At 44.3% G+C, this 20,858-nt stretch overlaps 1 protein-coding gene and 1 pseudogene across 4 annotated transcripts in view; one reads left to right on the top strand and one right to left on the bottom strand.

Moving 5' to 3' along the window:
• The window catches only part of LOC131759290 (proline-rich protein 5-like), a 214,089-nt gene extending 212,711 nt beyond the window's left edge, over window positions 1-1,378 (bottom strand). For 2 of the 4 annotated variants that reach the window (XM_067036994.1, XM_067036998.1), the window contains exon 1: window positions 1,153-1,378. Coding sequence is in view for 2 of the 4 variants with exons in the window: in XM_067036999.1 (XP_066893100.1) it covers window positions 1,153-1,241 (89 nt within the window). In the remaining 2 variants the exon portion in view is untranslated. The remainder of the gene's footprint in view (window positions 1-1,152) is intronic. The other 2 variants (XM_067036999.1, XM_067036995.1) reach the window with 2 other exon arrangements.
• Window positions 1,379-7,701: 6,323 nt separating this feature from the next.
• On the top strand, window positions 7,702-20,673 carry LOC131759893 (COMM domain-containing protein 9-like; annotated as a pseudogene).
• Window positions 20,674-20,858: the final 185 nt, after the last annotated feature.

The raw sequence follows: 20,858 nt of genomic DNA, 5'->3' as shown, positions 1-20,858 counted from the left end.
TCACAAAAAAAATTCAGGGGCAGTGATAGACACAAATAAAGTTGGCTTCCTGACTATACCTGGTGACTCCTGCTTATTTAACATCTGTTCTCCTACATATGTGGCACCTTAGCCTGTCTCTGGCCAAGTAAGCAATGGCATTCACTGAGCAATTATTGTCATTCCAAATTCCTTCCCTGTCACCGTTGGACAATTCCATCTTCCTCAAGCTCGGCAAAAGCTAAGGACAACAGGCAAACCATTTAAGAGCTTCTGCATTACTGAACTGACAGCTCAAGTGCTGATGTTCTACAAAGCCAGGGTCAGAACACCACCCTCCAGACCTCATGACCCAGAGAAGGAAACTAACTCCAAAGCAGCCACAGGCCTGGGCAAGCTTTAGAGTCCCATAATGCTCCAGAGAAAACTGAGTTCAAATCCTGACTCTGCCACCTGACAGCTGTGTGACCCTGGGAAAGTTACTTAATATCTCTGTTACTTCAATTTCCTCATCTATAAAATGGAGATGATTAAAGTACCCATCCCACAGAGTTATTATGTGGGATAAATGAGGAAATAGATGCAAAACATTTAGGACCTTGCCTGACACGATAGTTAGCATTATACATACTTACACACAGTTAGCATTATAGGTCAGTGCCCCTCAGAGTGAAACCCTCCAATAACCTTGGTTTATTGTAAGGAACATTACACAAGATGCATGGTGATGCAAAGCACAGATTCTAGAACCAGACTGCCTGGGTTTGAATCAACCAAGAATGGAAAGCGCATTGTATAAGTGTTTGCTATAACTGCTAGCAGTACAGTCAGATACGTACAGTCATACATATACATAGACAACACATAGAATAAGAGCTTAATTCCGGCAGCTACTGTTAGAGAACTAGTCTTCTCAACAAACCCACATGGACCCTGAAGTTTCCAGTCACCCAAAGACATCAGAGGCATGGAATGGGGGTCAGACGGGAAGAGTGCTTCCCTACTTGGGAGGCGGCAGAACTTGACCTCAGTTGCTTTTGCTTCTTTATTTGTTTACCAGCAGACAGTGGCTCTCAAGCAAACAGGGTATCTTGAAAGCAGAAACCCATCCTCCTCGGGCCGGACCTCCAGCCCCCGCTCCCCGCCAGCAGCTCTCAGCCTCTCTCCTGTTACCTGGTCTGGTTCCTTCCTGCAGGGCAGGCCCCACCTGGAAGGGGAGAGACGAGGTACCACGGCCTTTCAGCCTCCCGAGGAGGTGACATTTCCACGGTGCCCAGCTGTCCTTGGGGCTGGCTCTCCACTCAGTTCCCACCGCCCTGGGCCCTGAGGACCCGCGCGGGAGCAGGCGGAAAAGATGAAAAGCTGACACCCTCGGCAGGAAATCATTGTTTAACTGATTCCAGGACTGAAAAAAACAAGTGTAACGTTGGAGAAAGGAGAGCAACGTGCCATTCAAGGCCATTGTTACAGCCTCCTCTCTGTGTACGGGGAAACAAAGAGGCCCTCTGTGTGTGAGAACAATGCTGTGTGTTACCAGCCACTTCTGTGTTTTTCCTGGGGACAGGAGGATGGGAAACGGGAAACGAGGCCACAGTGCCCTCCTGGGTCTGGTGCGCTCTGGACTTTGCTAACACAGCCACCAGGCCAGTCAGAGCTGGGAGAACAACTTCAGACTCCCAGCCCATGGTGTTCTGTGGTGGGGGCCAGGGACATCCTGTCAGGAGTGACCTGGGTCCATGCTAGTCTTCTGGGCATGGCGAATTGCCAAGTGCCCCTCCCCTCTCCCTCTCCTCTTCCCTTACCTGTTTTCAGAGACTCACCGCAAGTTCGAGCTGAAAAGAATCACAGCTATCATCTCTTCAAACACTCCAACTCTCAGCTTTAATGAGGGGGCACCTCGCCCAGACTGATGCCCGGCCACGTGGCATGTCAGCTGCAGTTGGTAAGGCCAGATGAATCGTTATGTGGTAGTATCCATGGGACCCCCTCACAGGCCAGACACTCCGTCATGATCAAGCTCACAAAATGAGGCTCCTGCCTTTAAATCCTGGTTCTGCCACTAATTACTCATAGATTGCGAGGTTTTTTTTCTCCGAGCCTTAGTTTTCCCACCTGTAAACTGGGATTATCCTTGGATTACTGTGGGGATTAAATGAGTTAATACATGTAAAATTCATAGAACATTACTTGGCCTGTAAAAATTGCTTAAGAAGCATGAATGACAAATTAGATGCTCATATTATACCTGCGATTTGCTTAGATTCATGAGGAGAGGGTATGGGGATGGCTGGAAACCCAGGATCTCGAATACCCAAATTCAGCCTTGCCACCTACTATGGTCTACATTTGCCCCATTAGGTCCCTCAGGGAAGCTAGGCAACCAATAAATACCCACTGAGCACCCGAGCCAGTGTTTGGGAGCAGCCAGGCCTCAGCTCCGGGCAACTGTGGCAGAGTGGAAAGGTGGCAATGGCACGGCCAGGCCTGGCAATCTTTAAAGCAACTCGGAAACCTGGATTTTTATGTCAGATTTCCCAATTTTGAAACAGTGTTTCCCAAGGCACGGTCAGTGCAAAGTGAGTCTTGAATCATGCAGCTTGTGATGCCTGGTCCGGACACACAGGGCATTCCCAAGCCAAGGCATGCCTGTCGTTTTCAGATCTACTGGCCTCTGTTTGCCTGCAGCCTCCGGTGAGCTGATCAGGCCACTTCACAGCCCTCCGTGAGGTGGAGCAGGCGGTGTAAGATCAAAAATGATGAGCAGCCCGGTCTCCCTGGATACCTGTCCTCACCTCAGTCCATGAAATGGGGGTGAGGAAAAGGGAAACCAGGGAAATGAGGGGGGCTCTCCCTCAAAGACCATGGTCCCGTGGCCTAATCCACCCACTGCTGGCATTCCTCTGATAAAGGGCAGACCGAGGGCTTAAGCCCCCATAATCTCCACCAGTCACCTCAAATGAACATAAATACAGGTCTAAGTGACCAAAAGTGCTTGCCGTGCAAACGCAACTTCAAAACAAGATTGCTTATAGTGAGATACCACTTCACACCCACTAGCATGGCTGTCATCCAAAAGACAGATGATAACAAGTGTTGGTGAGGATGTGGAAAATTGGAACCCACAGACATTGCTGATGGGAATGTAAAATGGTGCAGCCATGTTGGGAAACAGTCTGGCAAGTCTTCACAAAGTTAAACACAGAGTTACCATATGACCCAGCAATTGCACCCCTGGGTATATACCCCAAGAGATATGAAAACATAAATCTACACAAAAACTTGTTTGAGAGTGTTCACAGCAGCATTATTCACAATAGCCAAAAGGTAGAAACAACCCAAATATCCATCAAATGATGAATGGAGGGCTTCCCTGGTGGCGCAGTGGTTGAGAGTCCGCCTGCCGATGCAGGGGACGCGGGTTCGTGCCCCGGTCCGGGAAGATCCCACGTGCCGCGGAGCGGCTGGGCCCGTGAGCCGTGGCCGCTGAGCCTGCGCGTCCGGAGCCTGTGCTCCACAACGGGAGAGGCCACAACAGTGAGAGGACCGCGTACTACCAAAAAAAAAAAAAAAGATGAATGGATACGCAAAGTGTGGTGTATCCCCACAACGGAAATTATTCAACAGTCAAAAGGAATGACATACTGATACAAGCCATAAGAACATTAGGACAGCCCAGGAAAACATTAGGCTGAGTGGAAGAAATGAAGTAAAAGACCACATTTCATAAGATTCCACTTATATGAAATGTCCAGAATAGGCAAATCTATAGATATAGAAAGGAGATTAAAGGTTGCCTAGGGCTGGGTGTGGTGAAGAGAGTCGGCAGGATGGTAGCTAAAGGGTATAGTTTTTCTTTTGGGGGTGATAAAATATGTTCTAAAATTGGCTGTGGTTACGGTTGCATAACTCTGAATACACTAAAATCCACTGAATTGTTACACTGTAAGTGGGTAAATTGTATATGTGAATTACATCTCAATAAAGTCATTACCAAAGAAAGAACCTCAAAACTAAGATTGCTGCCCTTAATTATCTTCTATTAAAAAGAAAGTCTTGGGCTTCCCTGGTGGCGCAGTGGTTGAGAGTCCGCCTGCCGATGCAGGGGACACGGGTTCGTGCCCCGGTCCGGGAGGATCCCACATGCCGCGGAGCGGCTGGGCCCATGAGCCGTGGCCGCTGAGCCTGCGCGTCCGGAGCCTGTTTTCCGCAACGGGAGCGGCCGCGGCAGTGAGAGGCCCGCGTACCGCAAATTTTTAAAAAAAAGAAACTCTATCCATGTCACTCTCTTCACCATAGCCTCACTGGAGAAGACAGGACAAGAGCTCTAAAAGGATGGTTTCCTCAAAGGCACAGGGCTCAAACGAGGGTAACCCACTAGCTTGGTTTACCCAGGACTGTCCCACTGTTGGCACGGAAAGTCCCCTGTCCCAGGCAAACTGAGATGGTTGGTTGATCACCCCATTACTAACTCTTTCCCAGAGCACTGGACAGCTCTGCCCTTCAGTGCTGCCAATGGCTAGAACCACGTCTCCATATAAATAATCCATCCCCATTTGGGGTACAAGTCGTCCCTGAGCTCCCTCTAATGGTCAAACGTATTTTTATTATTGCTGCTCCTAACTTACAGATGAGGAAACTGAGGTTCAGCGATGAAATAATTCGCCAGAAGCACACAGGAGCCAGAAATTGAACCTCGATCTTTTTCCAAAGCCCAAGTTACGCCTTCCACTCATCATCTTGTCTCTTACCCTACCACTGGGTTGATGGTCCAAGAATATCATTAGATTTTTCTTGCCCCCTGGAGTAGGTAGTCAGACATCCAGACAGAAGAAGCATGAGTTTTCAGCCATAGCAAGACAAGGAGACATGAAGAGCTTGGTGGTTAACAGCACAGACTCTGGAACCGAACTGCTCAAGTTTGAACCTGGGCTCTGCCAAAATTTTAGCTGTGTGACCTTGGGCAAGTTACTTAACTTCTCTGTGCCTCAGTTTTCCCATATGTAAAATGGAAAAAATTATAGTACTGTGTGTGTGTGTGTGTGTGTGTGTGTGTGTGTGTGTATCACACAGGATTGTTATGGGAAGTAAGTAAATCATTAAGTGTAAGAGCCTTAAAATGGAGTATGGTATATTTATTAAATAAATCTATTTAATACATTTATCTAATAATACAAATTTATTAAATAAATGAAAGCAAGCACAGATCCATATACCCAGAATTGGAAAGAAATCAGACTAGGCCTAACAAAAACCAGGTAGTGAGACCAAATCATGGAAATTAACATTCTGTTCTGTTCTTTCCCGCGTAAATGTTTATGGCTGAGGGATTGCTGGAAGCTCTCCAGGCCATAGACAGACCTTTAGATGCAACGTGGGCAGTCCTAGAACAATGGGATGACCTGGTGCAGGGCTGCAGGCCCTGCCCGGCACTGATGGAGCCCAGGGTTTCCTCTCCTTTCATGCCTTCCCTCGAGGGCAAGGAGAGCCGGGTACCCTCCCACTGGGGCAGGTAGGTGTGATCAACATCATTTTTTTAATCAACATCAGCTTCAGTTGAAGTTCAAGAGGCTCAGAGAATTTTCAAGAATTTGTTCAAGATTAAGTTAATAACATGTAGAGTTACATGTGGGATTCGAACTTAGGTTGAATTCTAAAGCCCCTATGCATTTCTGCCTACATGAAATAGTTATTATTGCTCTGTAACAAATTACCTCAAAGCTTAGCAACTTAAAACCACGAACACTCATAATCACACAGTTTTTGAAGGCCAGAGAGCCAGGAGTGTTTTAGCTGGGTGGTTCTGCCTCAGAATCTCTCATGAGGTTGTAGTCAAGATGTTGGTTGGCCAAGGCTACTGTCATTTTCAAGGCTCTACCAGGGCTGGAGAATCTGCTTCCAAACTCAGTAATGGGGCTGTTGGCAGGCCTTAGTTTCTTGCTGGCTATTGGCCGGAGGCTTCAGCTTTTCACCGCATGGACCTCTCTAGAGGACTGTTCATAACATGGCAGCTTGTTTTCCCCGGAGCAAGAGATTCAAGAAAAAGAGAGCAGACGAAACAGAGTACCCAGAAGCTGCAGTTAACTAATTGAAAAAGTTAAACTAATTAGTTTATAACTAATCTTAGATGTGACATACCACCACTTCTGCCACCCGCTATTGGTCACAGATACTAATCCTGGCACACAAGGGAGGGGACGATACAAGGATGTGACTACCAGGAGGCCGGGGTCGCTGGGAGCCCTCTTGGAGGCTGGTGACCACTCTGCCCGCCTTTCCAAAGTAAGACAAGAAGGCACAGACCTGCAAATAATAAGGTAATATCCCTGCAGAAAAGCCACAGAAAGTAATTTTAGTCTAACCACTTTTGAGGGGTTTTTGTTTATTTAAGAAAACATTTACTTCAATCAAGGCACTGGGCTGGCCCTATGAATACAGGCAGGAGGAACCCTAGAGCTTACAGGGACTTACGGCAGAAAACAAGAATCAAGCCATGTGGTCCTGGAAGGAGAGAAGAGGGAGAGGCCACGAAAGAGAGCTGGGATCAGGACTCCAGGACAAGGTGGGTCTAAAATCTGCTAGTCCAGCTATGGGTTCATCCTCAGACAACCTGGGTTTATTTTCCTGGGGCTGGACAACATCCTCACAGAAAATGGGAGAGAGAAAAGAAGGAGGGGGAGGAGTAGGAGGCAGAAAAACAAATGACCAATTCCTGGACTCGCACGATTAGACATTCTTTCTCTAACTTGAATTTATCAGACTCTGTTTCAAGCCAAATTTTGCTAAGGAACTGGGTATGGAAAAAGAAAGAACCAACTAGATCCTAAAGATGCATAAGGGAAATGTCAGAGGCTGGGGTTAGAAGGCAGAGGAGATAGGTTCCTTAAAACCAAGTTCCAGGACTTTACAATTTGAGTTTGTTCCGAGGTAGGACCTCTGATCACTGGGCAAATCAGAGTCTTGCACCACCCACTCAAAACCATCCTTACATTCATTATAATTATCTTGTTGAAATAAATGAATTAAATCATTTCCATGAACTACCCCTCCCGTCCCCACTATAGGTGTAATAGGAACCTAGTTAGGTAATATCTTTCATTGGATTTCCTTTCTACTCCTTGTCTCGAACACTTCCTCACCTGCTCATTAAAACCGATCTCCCCTTGGACTAGAGAAAGTCATCAACACCCTTTCCTCATCTGGATAAGGTTAATAATACCAGCTCCTACCTACCCCAGAGACACAAAGGAAACTGTACACATGAAAATCAATTTTACATTCTTCAAGACAGGCGGGGTGTGGTGGGGGGGTAAATTCCAAGAATTGCAATGATGTGCACAGCTACTTTAATTCTAAGAGGCCAGGTACGAAGATCACTCCAGAACAGCTAAGGCGCTTGTCAAACCTGCAGATGCATTCCCCAAATTAGCCAGCCCACCCACGAGTCAAGAGAAAATCAGTTTCCCCTGCCCTGGTAAGTGGACAAGCCAAGCCAAGCCAATTTCCTCCCCTGAAAACCATCCAGCACCCGCGTCCTCCAAACCCCACGGTCCTAGAGTCTCCTCGCTGAGCTATCCAGCCTCCGCGCCCTACTCGGCTCCTCCCCATCCAGTAGTGCCAAGAGCCAGGCAGCTCCCGCCACCCTAAAGGACTACAGCCCCCGGCATGCTCCGCGCTGCTGTCGGAGTCTCCCGACCGCGCTTCTCTGCGTGCGTACCTAGGTCACGTGACTCGGGGAAGATGGCCGCGCTGACGGCGGAGGTCTTTGCAGCTCTCCAGAGCTTGCTGAAGGTAAATGAGATGGGTGGGGACAGCGCGAGGCAGGCCTTTGTCTCCGAGACTTTGCACAGAGCAGGAATTGGGAATAAAGGGACCCGGATTCGGAGCCATGACGCTTACCACTGCCTCTCACTGTGACTCCTAGCAGGTCGTTGCGCTTTTCCGAGCTTTTTGAAAGTATGAACAAGATTAATACCACTTTGACAGGATAGTGGGGAAACAAGACAATGGACCTGAAGGCGCTGTACAAATTTTCCCTACTAATAGTCTAATAGTCTCGGGGGCTGGCTTTCGGGGTTGGGGCGTTGGGGTTGTAATCTCTAGATCCGCGTTGCCAGTTCCCCATTTCATCTCGCAGCCCATCTGCGTTCTCCAGTTCTCTCTGCGTCCGCCCCCTGAGTCAAGTGTGCGTTCTATATTCTCCTGAGTCCTGGGTTTTTAAAATTTGCTTTGACCTGTGTGAGGGCCAAAACACTCTCCTGACAATCATTTGAAAAATTGTGAGGATGGAAGGGATGTACTTCATGTGGCTTTGTGGGAGACTGGGATTTTTTGCTTAATTTATGACTTTCTCTATAGAAGAAGCGGCGGCTTTATCTTCCTTCGTAGAACTTGTCACTAGATGACATTATGCGTCTGGTTGCCTGTTGTCTGCCTTTCTCACAAGAACGTGAGATCCACGCGTGACCTTGTTTTTTAAAAAACTCCAGACGAAGAGGGTTGAGTTAATTACACTCAGCAGTTCATGGCACAGCATCACCATTGGTCCGCGCAATGGTTCTTCTTTTGTTTTAACCACCTCCCCAGTGTTCACCTGCGTTCTCCAACCTCTGCGGGCATCTACTCTGTTATTCACAAATGTATGCGTAACAAGCGTATCCTCCACACCTGGCATACAGCATGTGCTCAATAAATAGCTGTTCTATGAATTAATAAATGTAGTAAAGCTGGGACTGGAAACCTAGAGCTCTCAACTCCCAACCCAGTGCCTTTTCACCCTTACTGTGGCTGCTCTACCCCCCACCTCCACCCCAATCCCTCTTCGTTCTATGGGCTTCACTTATAAAAATCATTACACACATACAAAAAAAGTGCCCAGATTATAAGTGCACCGTTTAATGATTTTTTTTACCACCACCGCAGTCAAACAATGAACTGTTACCAGGGTGGCAGAAGTCTCTCTGTTGTCCCTTCGTTATCTCCCTCACTCTGCTCCCCAACAGTAACCACTGTCTTTACTTCTCATATGTCAATTTAATATTGCTCACATTTGAATTTCACATAAATGGAATAATAGGGCATATTTGTGTGTGTGTCTGGCTTCTTTTGTTTGCCATTATGTAGCAGTAGTTCATTTGCATTCCTATTGTCCTATGTACTTTAAAAAAAAATACATAAACTATTAATTTTGAGATATAGGTTTACAGGCAGTTGCAAAAAACAATACAGAAAGATCCCATTTATCCATTACTCAGTTTCCCTCAATGGTAACATCTTGCAAAACTATAGTATGATATCACAACCAGGATATTGACATTGATAGTCAAGATTCAGAACATTTTCCATCACCACAGTGTTCTTCATGTTGCCCTTTTATAGCCACACCCCCTTCCCCTCTGCCCTCACCCCTTTCATAACCTCTGGTATTCACAATTTGTTCTTCATTTCTGTTATTTTGTCATTTGAAGAATGTTATATAAGTGAGGCACTTCCCCAGTGGCGCAGTGGTTAAGAATCCTCCTGCCAGTGCAGGGGGCACGGGTTCAATCCCTGGTCTGGGAAGATTCCACATGCTGCAGAGCACCTCAGCTCGTGCACCACAACTACACAGCCTGTGCTCTAGAGCCCGCGAGCCACAACTCCTGAGCCCACGTACCACAACTACTGAAGCCCGCTCACCTAGAGCCCGTGCTCCGCAACAAGAGAAGCCACCGCAATGAGAATCCCGTGGACCACAAGGAAGAGTAGACCCCTTTCCCCGCAACTAGAGAAAGTCCTCACACAGCAACGAAGACCCAACACAGCCAAAAACAAAAATAAATACTATAAAAAAAATCAGTTGTTTCTATACACAAACAATGAAACATTAAAAACAAATGTTATATAAGTGAAATCATACAATATGTAACCTCTTGGGACTGGCTTTTTTCATTGAGCCCAATTTTCTGGAGCCATGTTATGTGTTTTAATAGTTCTTTCCTTTTTATTGCTAAGTAGTATTCTATGGTATGACATCTTCATTGTTTCCAGTTTTTTGCTATTACAAATAAACCTGCTATAAACATTTGTATACAGATTTCTGTATGAACATAAGTCTTTATTTCTCTGAAATTAATGCCCAGGAGTATAGTTCTGGATCATTTGGTAGTTACATGTTTAGGGTTTTGTTGTTGTTTTTATGAAACTGCCAAACTGTTTTCCAGAGTGACTGTACTAGTTTACGTTCCCAACAGCAGTGCATGAATGGTCCAGTTTCTCCCCATCCTCGCCAGCATTTATTGGCATCACTATATTTTATTTGAGCTATTCTGATAGGTGTGTATTTATATCTCATTGTGGTATTAATTCAAAGTTCCCTAATGGGTAATGATGTTGGACATCTTTTCATGTGCTTATTTACCATCTGTATATATCTTCTTCAGCAGAATATTGCTTTATGTCTTTTGCTCATATTCTAATTTCATTGTTTGCTTTTTTACTTTTGCATTTCTTTATATATTCTAGATAGTGGTCCTTTGTCAGATATGTGGTTCGCACATATTCTTTGCTAGTATTTAACTGTCTTTTCATCCTCTTCACAAAGGTGTATTAATTTGCTAGGTGTTCTGTAACAAAGTACTACAGACTTGGTGGCTGACACAACAGAAATTTATTGTGTCCCAGTTTTGGAGGCCAGAAGTCTGAGATCAAGGTGTCAGCCAAGTTGGTTCCTTCTGAGGGCTTTGAGGGACAAATTGTTCTGTGCCTCTCTACTAACTTCTGGTGGTTTCTGGTGATATTTAGTGTATCTTGGCTTGTAGATCTCTGCATTGATCTTCATATGAAGTTCTCCCTGTTTGCATTTTTGTATCTGAATTACCCCTTTTAATTAGGACATCGGTCATATTGGATTAGGGTCCACCCTATGACCTTATCTTCACTATTTATATCTGCAATAATCCTATTTCTAAATGAGATCCCATTTTCAGATAGTGGGGGTTATGACTTCAATATATGACTTTTAGGGGGGACACAGTTCAACCCATAACAGGAGCTTTAGCAGAACAAAAAATGTTTTAATTTTGATGAAATACAGTTTTTCAAAAATTTTTCCTTTTATGAATTGTGATTTTTTTAATGTATTACACCTTTGGTGTAAAGTTTAAGAACTCTTTGTGAGGCCATAGCTCTCCAAATTTTCCCGTATTTTTATCTAAAAGTTTTATAGTTTACATTTGTATAACATTTTAAAAATATTTATTTATTTTATTTTTGGCTGCATTGGGTCTTCGTTGCTGCGCGCGGGCTTTCTCTAGTTGCGGCGAGCAGGGGCTACTCTTCGTTGCAATGTGTGGGCTTCTCGTGGTGGCTTCTCTTGTTAAGGAGCATGGGCTGTAGGCATGCGGTCTTCAGTAGTTGTGGCTTGCGGACTCTAGAGCGCAGGCTCAGTAGTTGTGGTGCACAGGCTTAGTTGCTCTGCGGCATGTGGCATCTTCCCAGACCAGGGCTCTAACCTGTGTCCCCTGCATTGGCAGGCGGATTCTTAACCACTGCGCCACCGGGGAAGTCCCTACATTTATATAACATTTAAGTCCATGATTGATTTTGCACTAATTTTGTATAAGGTGTGTGGAAAAGTTTGAGAATTTTTTTTTTTTTTTGGCCTGTGAATGTCCCCTTGTTCCAGTATCATTTGGTGAAAAGGGCTTTCTTTCCTCCATTGAATTGCTTTTGCGACTTTGTCAAGAATCAATTGGGCATATTACTGGGCCTACTTCAATGTTCTTTAGTTTGTTCCATTGATCTATTTGTTTATCCCTCTGAGAACACCATACAGTCTTGATTACCGTAGCTATATAGTAAGTCTTGAAATCAGATAGATGGATTCCTCCTACTTCATTCTTTATCAAGATTGTTTTAGCTATTCTAGTTTCTTTGCCTTCCTGTATAAACTTTAGAATGATCTTGGATATATCTAAAAAAAAAAACTTGCTGAGATTTTCATAGGAATTGAGTTAAATCTGTACATCATTTAGGAGCAAATTGACGTCTTAATGTGTTGGATCATCCAGTCCATGGTCATGATGTGTCTCCCCATTGATTTAGATCCTTGATTCTTTTATCTGTATTGTATAATTTTCAGTATACAAGTCCTGTACATGTTTTGTTAGATTTATATCTAAGTATTTTTCTCTTTTTTTTTGAGCAACTGCAAATGATATTGTACTTTTAATTCCAGTGTCCACATGTTCATTGCTAGTGTGTAGAAATACATCTGATTTTAGTAGGTGTATCTTGGATCTGCAAACTGCTGAACTCACTTATTCTAATAATTTTTTTGTACATTTCTTGGGACTTTCTCATAGACAGTCATGTCCCTGCAAATAGGGACAGTTTTATTTCTTCCTTTCTTATCTGCAGACCTTTTATTTCTTTCTCTTGCCTTATTTCAGTGGCTAGAATTTTCAGCACAATGTGGAATAACAGTGGTGAGAGCCCACATCCTTGCCTTGTTCCCAACTTCAGTCTTTCATCATTAAGTATGTTTTCTCTAGGTTTTTTGGTAGATGCTCTATGTCAAGTTATGGAAGTTCCCCTCTATTCCTAATTTTATGAGGGTTTTCATCAAGAAAGGATGTTGAATTTTGTCAGCTGCTCTTCTGCATTGATTGATATCCTATGATTTTCTCCTTGAGCCTGGTAATATGGTGGATCACATAGATTTTCAAATACTGAACTGGCCTAGCATCCCTGGAATAAATTCCACCTATAGTGAATAATCCTTTTTATATATTGCTGAATTCTATTTGTTAGTATGTTGTTAAGGATGTTTGCATCTATTTTTATGAGGGACATTGGTCTGTAGTTGTTTTTTTGTTTTGTTTTTTACAGTCTCTGTCTGATTTTGGTATCAGGGTAATCCTAGCTTTGTGAAATGAATTGGGAAGTGTTTCCCCCTTTTCTGTTTTCTAGAAGAGATTGTGTAGAATTAGTTAATTCTTTCTTTAAATGTGTATTAGAATTCTCCGGTGAAACCATCTGGGTCTGGTGATTCCTTTTCTGGGGGTTTTAAAATTACAAATTCAATTTCCTTAACAGTTATAGCACTACTCATGTTTTCAGTTTTATATGGGGAGAGTTATGGTAGTTTGTGTTTTTTGAGAAATTGATCCGTTTCATTTAAACTGTTGCATTTGTGTATATAGAGTTGCTTGCAGTTATTCTCTTATTTTCTTTTTGAAATCTGCAGGGTCTGTAGTGATATGCCCTACTTCATTCCTGATATTGGTAATTTGCCTCTCCTTTCTTTTTAATTTTGTCAGTCTTGCTTAAAGTGTGTTAATTTTATTGATATTTTCGAAGAACTAGTTCTTTGTTCCATTGATTTCTCCTCTTTGATGCTTTCAATTTCTTTCGTGTCTGCTCTTCCTTGTTTCCTTCCTTATTCCTTTGGATTTATTATGCTCTTGTTTTTCTAGGTTCTTGGGATGAGGACTTAGATTATTTATTTGAGACTTTTCCTCTTTTCTAATATATGCATTTAATGCTGTAAATTTCCCTCTCAGCACCATCTTGGCTGTATTCCCAAAATTTTGGTGGTGTTTTTCATTTTCATTCATTCAGTGTAATTTTTTTAACTTTCCTTTTTTAATCTGTGGATTATTTAGAAGTGTGTTGTTTAAGTTTCCAAATGTTTGGACATGTTCTTGTTATCTTATTGATTTCTAATGTGATTCCATTGTGATCACTGAGAACACACTGTATGATTTAGTTCTTTTAAGTTTGTTAAGGTTTGTTTTTTGGCTCAGAATATCATCTATCTCCGTATGTGTTCAGTGAGCTTTAGAAAAGAGTGTGTATTCTGTTGTTACTGGGTAGTGTTCCATAAATGTCAATTAGATTGATTGATGGTGTTGTGGAGTTCTTCTGTGTCCTTGTTAAATCCTGTCTAGTTGTTTTATCAGTTGTTGAAAGAGGGGTGTTGAAGACTCCAACTGTATTTATAGATTTGTCGATTTATCCTTTCAGTTCTGTGTTTGCTTCACATGTTTTGCAGCTCTCTTGCTGAGGGCATGCACATTCAGGATGTCTTCTGGTCGACAGAACCTTTTACCATTACGTAATGTCCCTCTCTGTCTCTGATAATTTTGTCTGCTGTGAAGTCTACTTTATCTGATATTAATGTAGCCACTCTTGCTTTCCTGATTAATGTTTGCATGATTTATCTTTTTCCATTCATTTCCTTTTAATCTGTCTCTATCATTATGTTTGAAGGGAGTTGCTTGTAGATAGCATTTAACTGAGTCATATTTTTTAATCCACTCAGCCAATTTCTGTCTTTTAATTGGTATATTTAGACCACTTACAGCCAATGTAATTATTGAAATATTAGAACTTAAGTTTGCCATTTTATTTTTTGTTTTCTATTTGTTTTTTTTGTTCTGTTTTGTTTTTTGTTTGTTTGTTTGTTTGTTTGCGGTATGTGGGCCTCTCACTGTTGTGGCCTCTCCCGTTGCGGAGCACAGGCTCCGGATGCGCAGGCTCAGGGGCCATGGCTCACGGGCCCAGCCGCTCTGCGGCACGTGGGATCTGCCCGGACCGGGGCACGAACCCGCGTCCCCTGCGTCGGCAGGCGGGCTCTCAACCACTGCGCCACCAGAGAAGCCCTCTATTTGTTCTTTTATTTATGTTTTGTTTCTTTACTTTTACTGCCTTCCTGTGGGTCATTTGATCAATTGAACATTTTTTGGAATTCCATTTTGATTTATCTGTAGTGTTTTAAAATTCATTTCTCTTTATAACTCTTATAGTGGTTGTTCAACTTATTACATTTATTTACTATAACATCACAATCTCAGTGACATCTTTTTACCAGTTAGAGTGAAGTCATCCCTTTATAGTCCTACCCTTATTTATAATATAATTGTCTTAAATATTTCCTCTATGTACATTTACAGCCACATCAGACAGTGGCTTTTCTTTTTGTTCATACATCCCAGACTTCGAGCTGAAGAAGAGGGCCACCCAGAACGCTAGTGGGTGAAAACAAACTCCAACAAATACTTGCTCTCTCTAGCCAAAGACCAAGAAAGGGACGGCTTAGGAAGACAGAAGACTTTTAGATAATAACTGCTCTACTCCACCAGAACACCAGTGACAAAACTGTGGCCCCGCTCCACTGTACGTCAACAAAGTCTGAGAGGGAACACCCCCATCAGGGCGGTGTCAGAGAAGGCCAAGTAGGGAGCTGGACCTCCATCCCCACGAGCTGGTAACAAGTTCCACCACCGCACGGTATTAGTGGAAACTCCTGGAGCCAGAACTCCCACCCCTGCCCAGTAGTTACAAGGAACCCCTACTTTTAGATGTGACCAGGAGCCAAGTAGCGGGGCTGGGCTTCTGTCTCCATTTGGTAGTAATGAAGCAACGACCCCCAGCCCCACCGTGCTCCCCCTACGGCCTGAGCATTGTCAGAGAGCCAGCTGAAATAGAAGATTGAAATAAGTTCCAGAGGCTCAGAACGTCACGTGGCCATGTCGTTCCTTTGTTGTGAGGTCCGTAGCAGGTGTGTCTTCTCTTCTCCCCTTTCAGAGTTGTCTTACATTTGTTTTTTATAAAGTGCCCAGGGAACGTAGTTGTGTTTAGCAGGAAAAATAGGGAAAAGTACATCTGTGTCATCTTCCCAGAAATCTAAGTTGTCCTGTGCACCTCTTAGGTGTCACACCATGACGGAGACAGTATTACGTTCTAAAAAAAATGTATTTTCAGAGTCTGAGTTCGTTGCTTGTTTTGTTTTTTTTCCATCTGTGAATTTATAGGCCTCCTCAAAAGATGTTGTCAGACAGCTGTGCCAAGAGAGCTTTTCCAGTTCAGCCCTTGGCTCGAAAAAGCTCTTGGATGTTAGGTGTTCCAGCTTGTCTGTGACCCAGGAGGAGGCAGAACAAGTAAGTGGGGTCAGAAATGACCTCTGGCCGCTGGCTTCTCGGCTCATTAGTCTCTTCCTTGACTTCCCAGTTGTTGCCGCGTCCAAGGGAATTTTTCCCCTGAAATGTCTGTTGACATTATAGCAAACTTAAAATAGATGCTTTTTTCTTTTTTAATGTTGGTGAACTTAAAAGCCATTGTCTTTGAACCTTCACTTCCTTATGATAAGTGAGGCGTGGATGGGAAAAGTATACCCAGAATCGGAGCTCCTGACCATTTCCTTTGCAGACTTGTCACCCAGACAGTATGGACAAAAGCCAAGCTTGCTCTGATTTTCTTTCCCAACCTGTAACTTAGCAGTGCTGATGAATTGTTGGCTGGATAGCTTAGGCAGACTTTTCAGGGATGGTTGGGCAGAAGCTCTGAGGCCTGAGTATGATTAGGGAGGATGTACTGCTGGACCTCACATGATCTCAGGTGGCCAAGAGGACAAGGATGGTTTTGTAGCACTCACAGCCTTATCTTTCCATGGCAACTATGTTTCCAAAACAGTAATGCATCCAAGCAGACCTATGTTGTTATTTTTTAATCTGGAGCTTGGCTCATTGAAGTGAAAGGCAGCAGCAAGGTTATGAAAGTGAGTTGGAGTCTTAGTTTGGGTTCCTCAAAAGTAGACCCCGAGGCAGCGGCTTGGCAGCTGGTAGTTACTTGGGAGGTGATTCCAGAAAGCACAAAGGAGGGAGTGAGGAAAATCAGACCGGGAACAGAGACAAGCCAGTGGAAGGATGTGTTAGGGAGCGGTCAGTGCTGTGGACGTCTGCAGTCGGGATCCTGTAAGAAACCACGTGGGTAAACGCCCCAGCACCGTCACCCCGGAAGGCAGGGAGGGCGGGGCGTTGCTCCACGCACCCCCGCCCTTCACTAGGAGAGGCTTAGTGCCCCCTCGCCTCTGGGTTGTGCTTTTCTGAGCTGAGCAACCTCCTGTGGCCTCCGGGGAAGTCCTAAAGCGCTCCAGGCTCTGCACCGCCTCACCAGGCTAGTGGGGTTCCGTGACCTGTCCTCCGCCGAGGCGATTCTGGCACTCTTTCCTGAAAATTTCCACCCAAACCTCAAAAACCTGCTGACAAAAATCATCCTAGAACACGTGTAAGTGCTTATTTCTTGGGAGTTTCTTGTAATGCTTGTATTTTTTATTCCTGTTCTGGAAAAAATATGCTTATTCTTGAAAAGCAAGCACAGGTAAAAGCAAAAAGAAGGAAACCATAATCCCACCACCCAGAGGATTAGTAGTGTTAATTCCTTAACGGGAAACCTTTTAAGACTGGTTTATTTTTTGCATTTACACCTAGAGGGATTGGTTTTGCTTTTGTTTTTAACGCAGTGGTATCATGCTGTTTCATAACTTGCTTGTTTTCATTTAATATTATTAACATTAATGATATTTCAGGTCGATAAATATTTACCTTCAATATCATTCCTAATGGGTAAATATATTCCATCACATGAAGAAATTGTGTGTAATCTAGTTCATAAATTCCTTAGGGTTGGACATTTAGGCTATTGGCAGTTTTCACTGCAGTGAACAATTTATTGTAGAACCTTTGCCCACATGGTGCTTCATTATTTCCTTACTGGTAAATGGTGGTATTGAGGCTTCGGCTTTTTCTTATCCAGTCTGCCGTTGGAAAGATTGCACCAACTACTCCTCCTCCAGGAGGGGACCTTGATGCGCCACTCTCCCGACACCATCACCAGCACCGAGGGTGTTTGTTTTGTTACTTTTTATTCCCAGTTTCACAAATGGCAAATGGTACCTCATTTCAGTTTATATGTCTTTGGTACTAGTGATGTCAAATATCGTTTTCATGTTATTGGTCATTTTTATTCTTTTGTGAATTTTCTGTACATTTTCTAGCTGGGCAAATCATTTTCTGTACATACAATTTAAGCAGAACTGATGAACTACTGGTTAGCAGCAGGCTTGAAGAGACCTCTCCGATAGTAATAACTGATAATGCTTACTTCCCAAGGGTTTTGTTGTTTATTTAGAAACTTTCTCTCGCGTGACCACAGTTTACTCTGACTCTGCTTGGCATCTCACTGTGGCGTGATTTGTGTAGCATCAGACGCGTCTGTTTAGATGTGTTTTGCGTAAGATGCCATACTTTGCGTAGTAGATGCTCAGTAAAAAGAGGATAAGTTGACCTTTTCTGTTTTGTCTCTGAGAACAATAGCACAGTTTCAGTGCATTCAGCCTTTTCTTGCTTTTCCTAAGCCATGAAAACTAACAGCACCTATGGCCTTAACATCACTCAGGTTTGTAAAACAAGCAAACAAAAAACTGCTCCTTGGAGGGAGGCATTTCTGTGGTCCTCTCCTGTCAGGAGGTGATTATACAAGATCACAGAAGAAGCAGAGGCCCAGGCCCATGGGCCTCATTATCAGAAGACTCAATTCGCATCCCTTTTCCATTATATTTTTCTTATCTTTCCCTCTTAAACAGATCTTCTTGGAGAGCTGAAGCCCAAACAAATCAGAGTGAGTACCAAGAAACCTGCCTCTTCCTCCTTCCCCCTCCTCCCCAGCTGCAGCCCTAAATCTACCAGCGTTTTTAACTAAAGTCAAAGTGAATTAACCTAATCCCAAACGGAATAGTGTTTGTTATGTATTTCTTTCTAATTCCACTTTTTAATTTTTTTCCTGGTTATAAACCTAATATAATAGAGGCATGTTGTTAAAAAACAAATATCCTAAGCAGAAAGTGAAGTACTTAAAATAACTGTATTTCCATTGGAAAACAAATTAACCATGATTGAAATTAGTGTGAAAGATTGCATAAAAGTGGGTGTTTGATCAACAGTCACTAGACTCACTCTGAGCCGGTCACAGTGCCACAGACTCTACCTGCATTAACTCATTTAGTCCTCCCAGCAACCCTGTGAGCTAGGCCGAGATCATCCCCATTTTACAGGTGAGCAAACAGAGGCTCAGAGGTTACACAGGTGGTAGAACCCACATTCAAGCCAAGTGTATGTGTCTCTCAAACAAAAGCTCTCTCCGCTATTCTCCAAGCTACACATTTCCTAAGACTCCAGCCACAGCCTCCTCTTCTCCACCTGCATCATTCCTCATTCTGTCCGGACATCTGGAGGGCTGGGTGTTCAGGCAGAAGCCTGGAGGTGCTGACCACCACGAATCCGCCCTAAGTGCAGGGGCCACGACCGGTGGTAAGGAAGGCCCAGGGCTTGCCGTGCGGTCTTGGGCCCTGTCTGTCTGTATCCCTCAGAGGCGTGCTGTGTGGATCACATGCATTACACACGTGCAGCCCTTGGAGCTGCCTGTCGTCGAGGAAAGGCTCAGTAATGCAGGAGGCGTGAGCGCTGAGCCGAGCTGTCCCCACACAGTCTCTCCGCTGCGCCTGGTCGACCTGGACTGGAGGGTGGACATCAAAACCTCCTCGGACAGCATCAACCGCGTGGCCGTCCCTGCCTGCCTGCTCCGGATGAAGGTACATCCACTGTCATGCTCACTAGAAGGAAAGGAGGGGCAGCAGGGACTCGGCGCCCCTGCGGGCCAGCAAAAATGCCAGACTCCAAGTTTTAGGGTCTCCAACCCCATAAATAGAAAAAATTTAGCACCCCCAAAATGCAGTGTTTATTTAGAAAGTGTATGCGTATTAACATAGTACAGTCATCATAAAACATATACCCAAACTAGAAACTTTAAAACAAGACAAACACAAAATATAAATTAACAGAATAATTTGCTGATGCCTAAAGGTTGTCTTAGACACTTACAGCGAGGTTTGGCTTTAACAATAGAAGCACGCACTCAGATTTCCAATTGCCTTCTTGAGAGTTTTGGTATACTTTTCCCAATTCTTGTCCAGTCGTAGGAGGCTGTTGCTATTTGTACTGTGCTGGCCAAGGGCTCCTATTAGCAGTTGGAGAAGTATCAGTTCTTCATCTTATTGTTCACATTCTTCATTGGTGTTATCTTCACTTCACAGTTATTTTCAGGAGTCTTTTTAAGCCACATACCCATTTTTAAGGGTTTGTTTAATTAAAACTAGGTAGCATAATGCTGTATTTACTTAACCACCAGACACCCAGAAACTCAAGAGCTGTAAGAAAATGAAAGAGTAAGCGTGCCTCTAACAACTAAGTTTTTAACTATTACTAAGGCTTACTTTAAAAAAAAAAAAAAGATACAAATACATATAACTAGAGGTTGTAATATTTTTCCTGCATCCCGGAGGATTCTTTCATACCCCCTAGAGCCCACAGCCTAAAGTACCAGCATGAACCCAGGATGTTTCCTCACTTGAGTGCTCAGAGAGAGTTGGGGGCAGGAGGGTGAGTGAGCCTGGCTTCTCCGACCCCTGCCCGGAGCCCCTGAGACAGCTCCCTCCCTTTCCCCGTTTGCCAAGGGACTCCAGGACTGCAACTCTCTGTGACCCTGAGCAAAGAGCCTCTCTTCCGAGCTTCACCACAACCGGGTAGGGCCTGCAGGTCGAAGAGAGGCAGCTCTGACTTTGGGGCAGTGTTCTCTTTTCAGATCCAGGAAGATCCCAGTCTGTGGGGAGCAGCCCTCCATGTCAGCTGTCACCGTGGAGCTGAGTAAGGAGACCCTGGACACGATGTTAGACGGGCTGGGCCGCATCCGGGACCAGCTCTCCGCTGTGGCCAGCAAGTGACACGGCCAGCCGGCCCCCAGCACACGCCGTCCTCGCAGCAGGCGGCGGTGGGGACGTGGGGGCTGCCATCCAGAAGGCGCGGTTGGACCAGGTGGAAGCAGCCAGGCCCCCGCGCTGCTTTTTCCTCTTTCTGAAGTTGGAGCAGAAGCTGCTGATCTCGCGAGGCTCCTGTGTGGGACTTAATGACCCCTGTGGCAGCAGGAGGGAGCGTGTGCTTGGTCGGCCGCCTCCGCCTGGCTGATTGGAAAATCCAGGCCCAAGTTGTGGCGCTCGCTCGTCTTAA

The sequence above is a fragment of the Kogia breviceps genome, chromosome 7, assembly GCF_026419965.1.
Source record: "Kogia breviceps isolate mKogBre1 chromosome 7, mKogBre1 haplotype 1, whole genome shotgun sequence".
NCBI classification, from domain to species: Eukaryota; Metazoa; Chordata; class Mammalia; order Artiodactyla; family Physeteridae; genus Kogia; species Kogia breviceps.
This window is presented reverse-complemented; position numbering and strand designations above follow the sequence as displayed.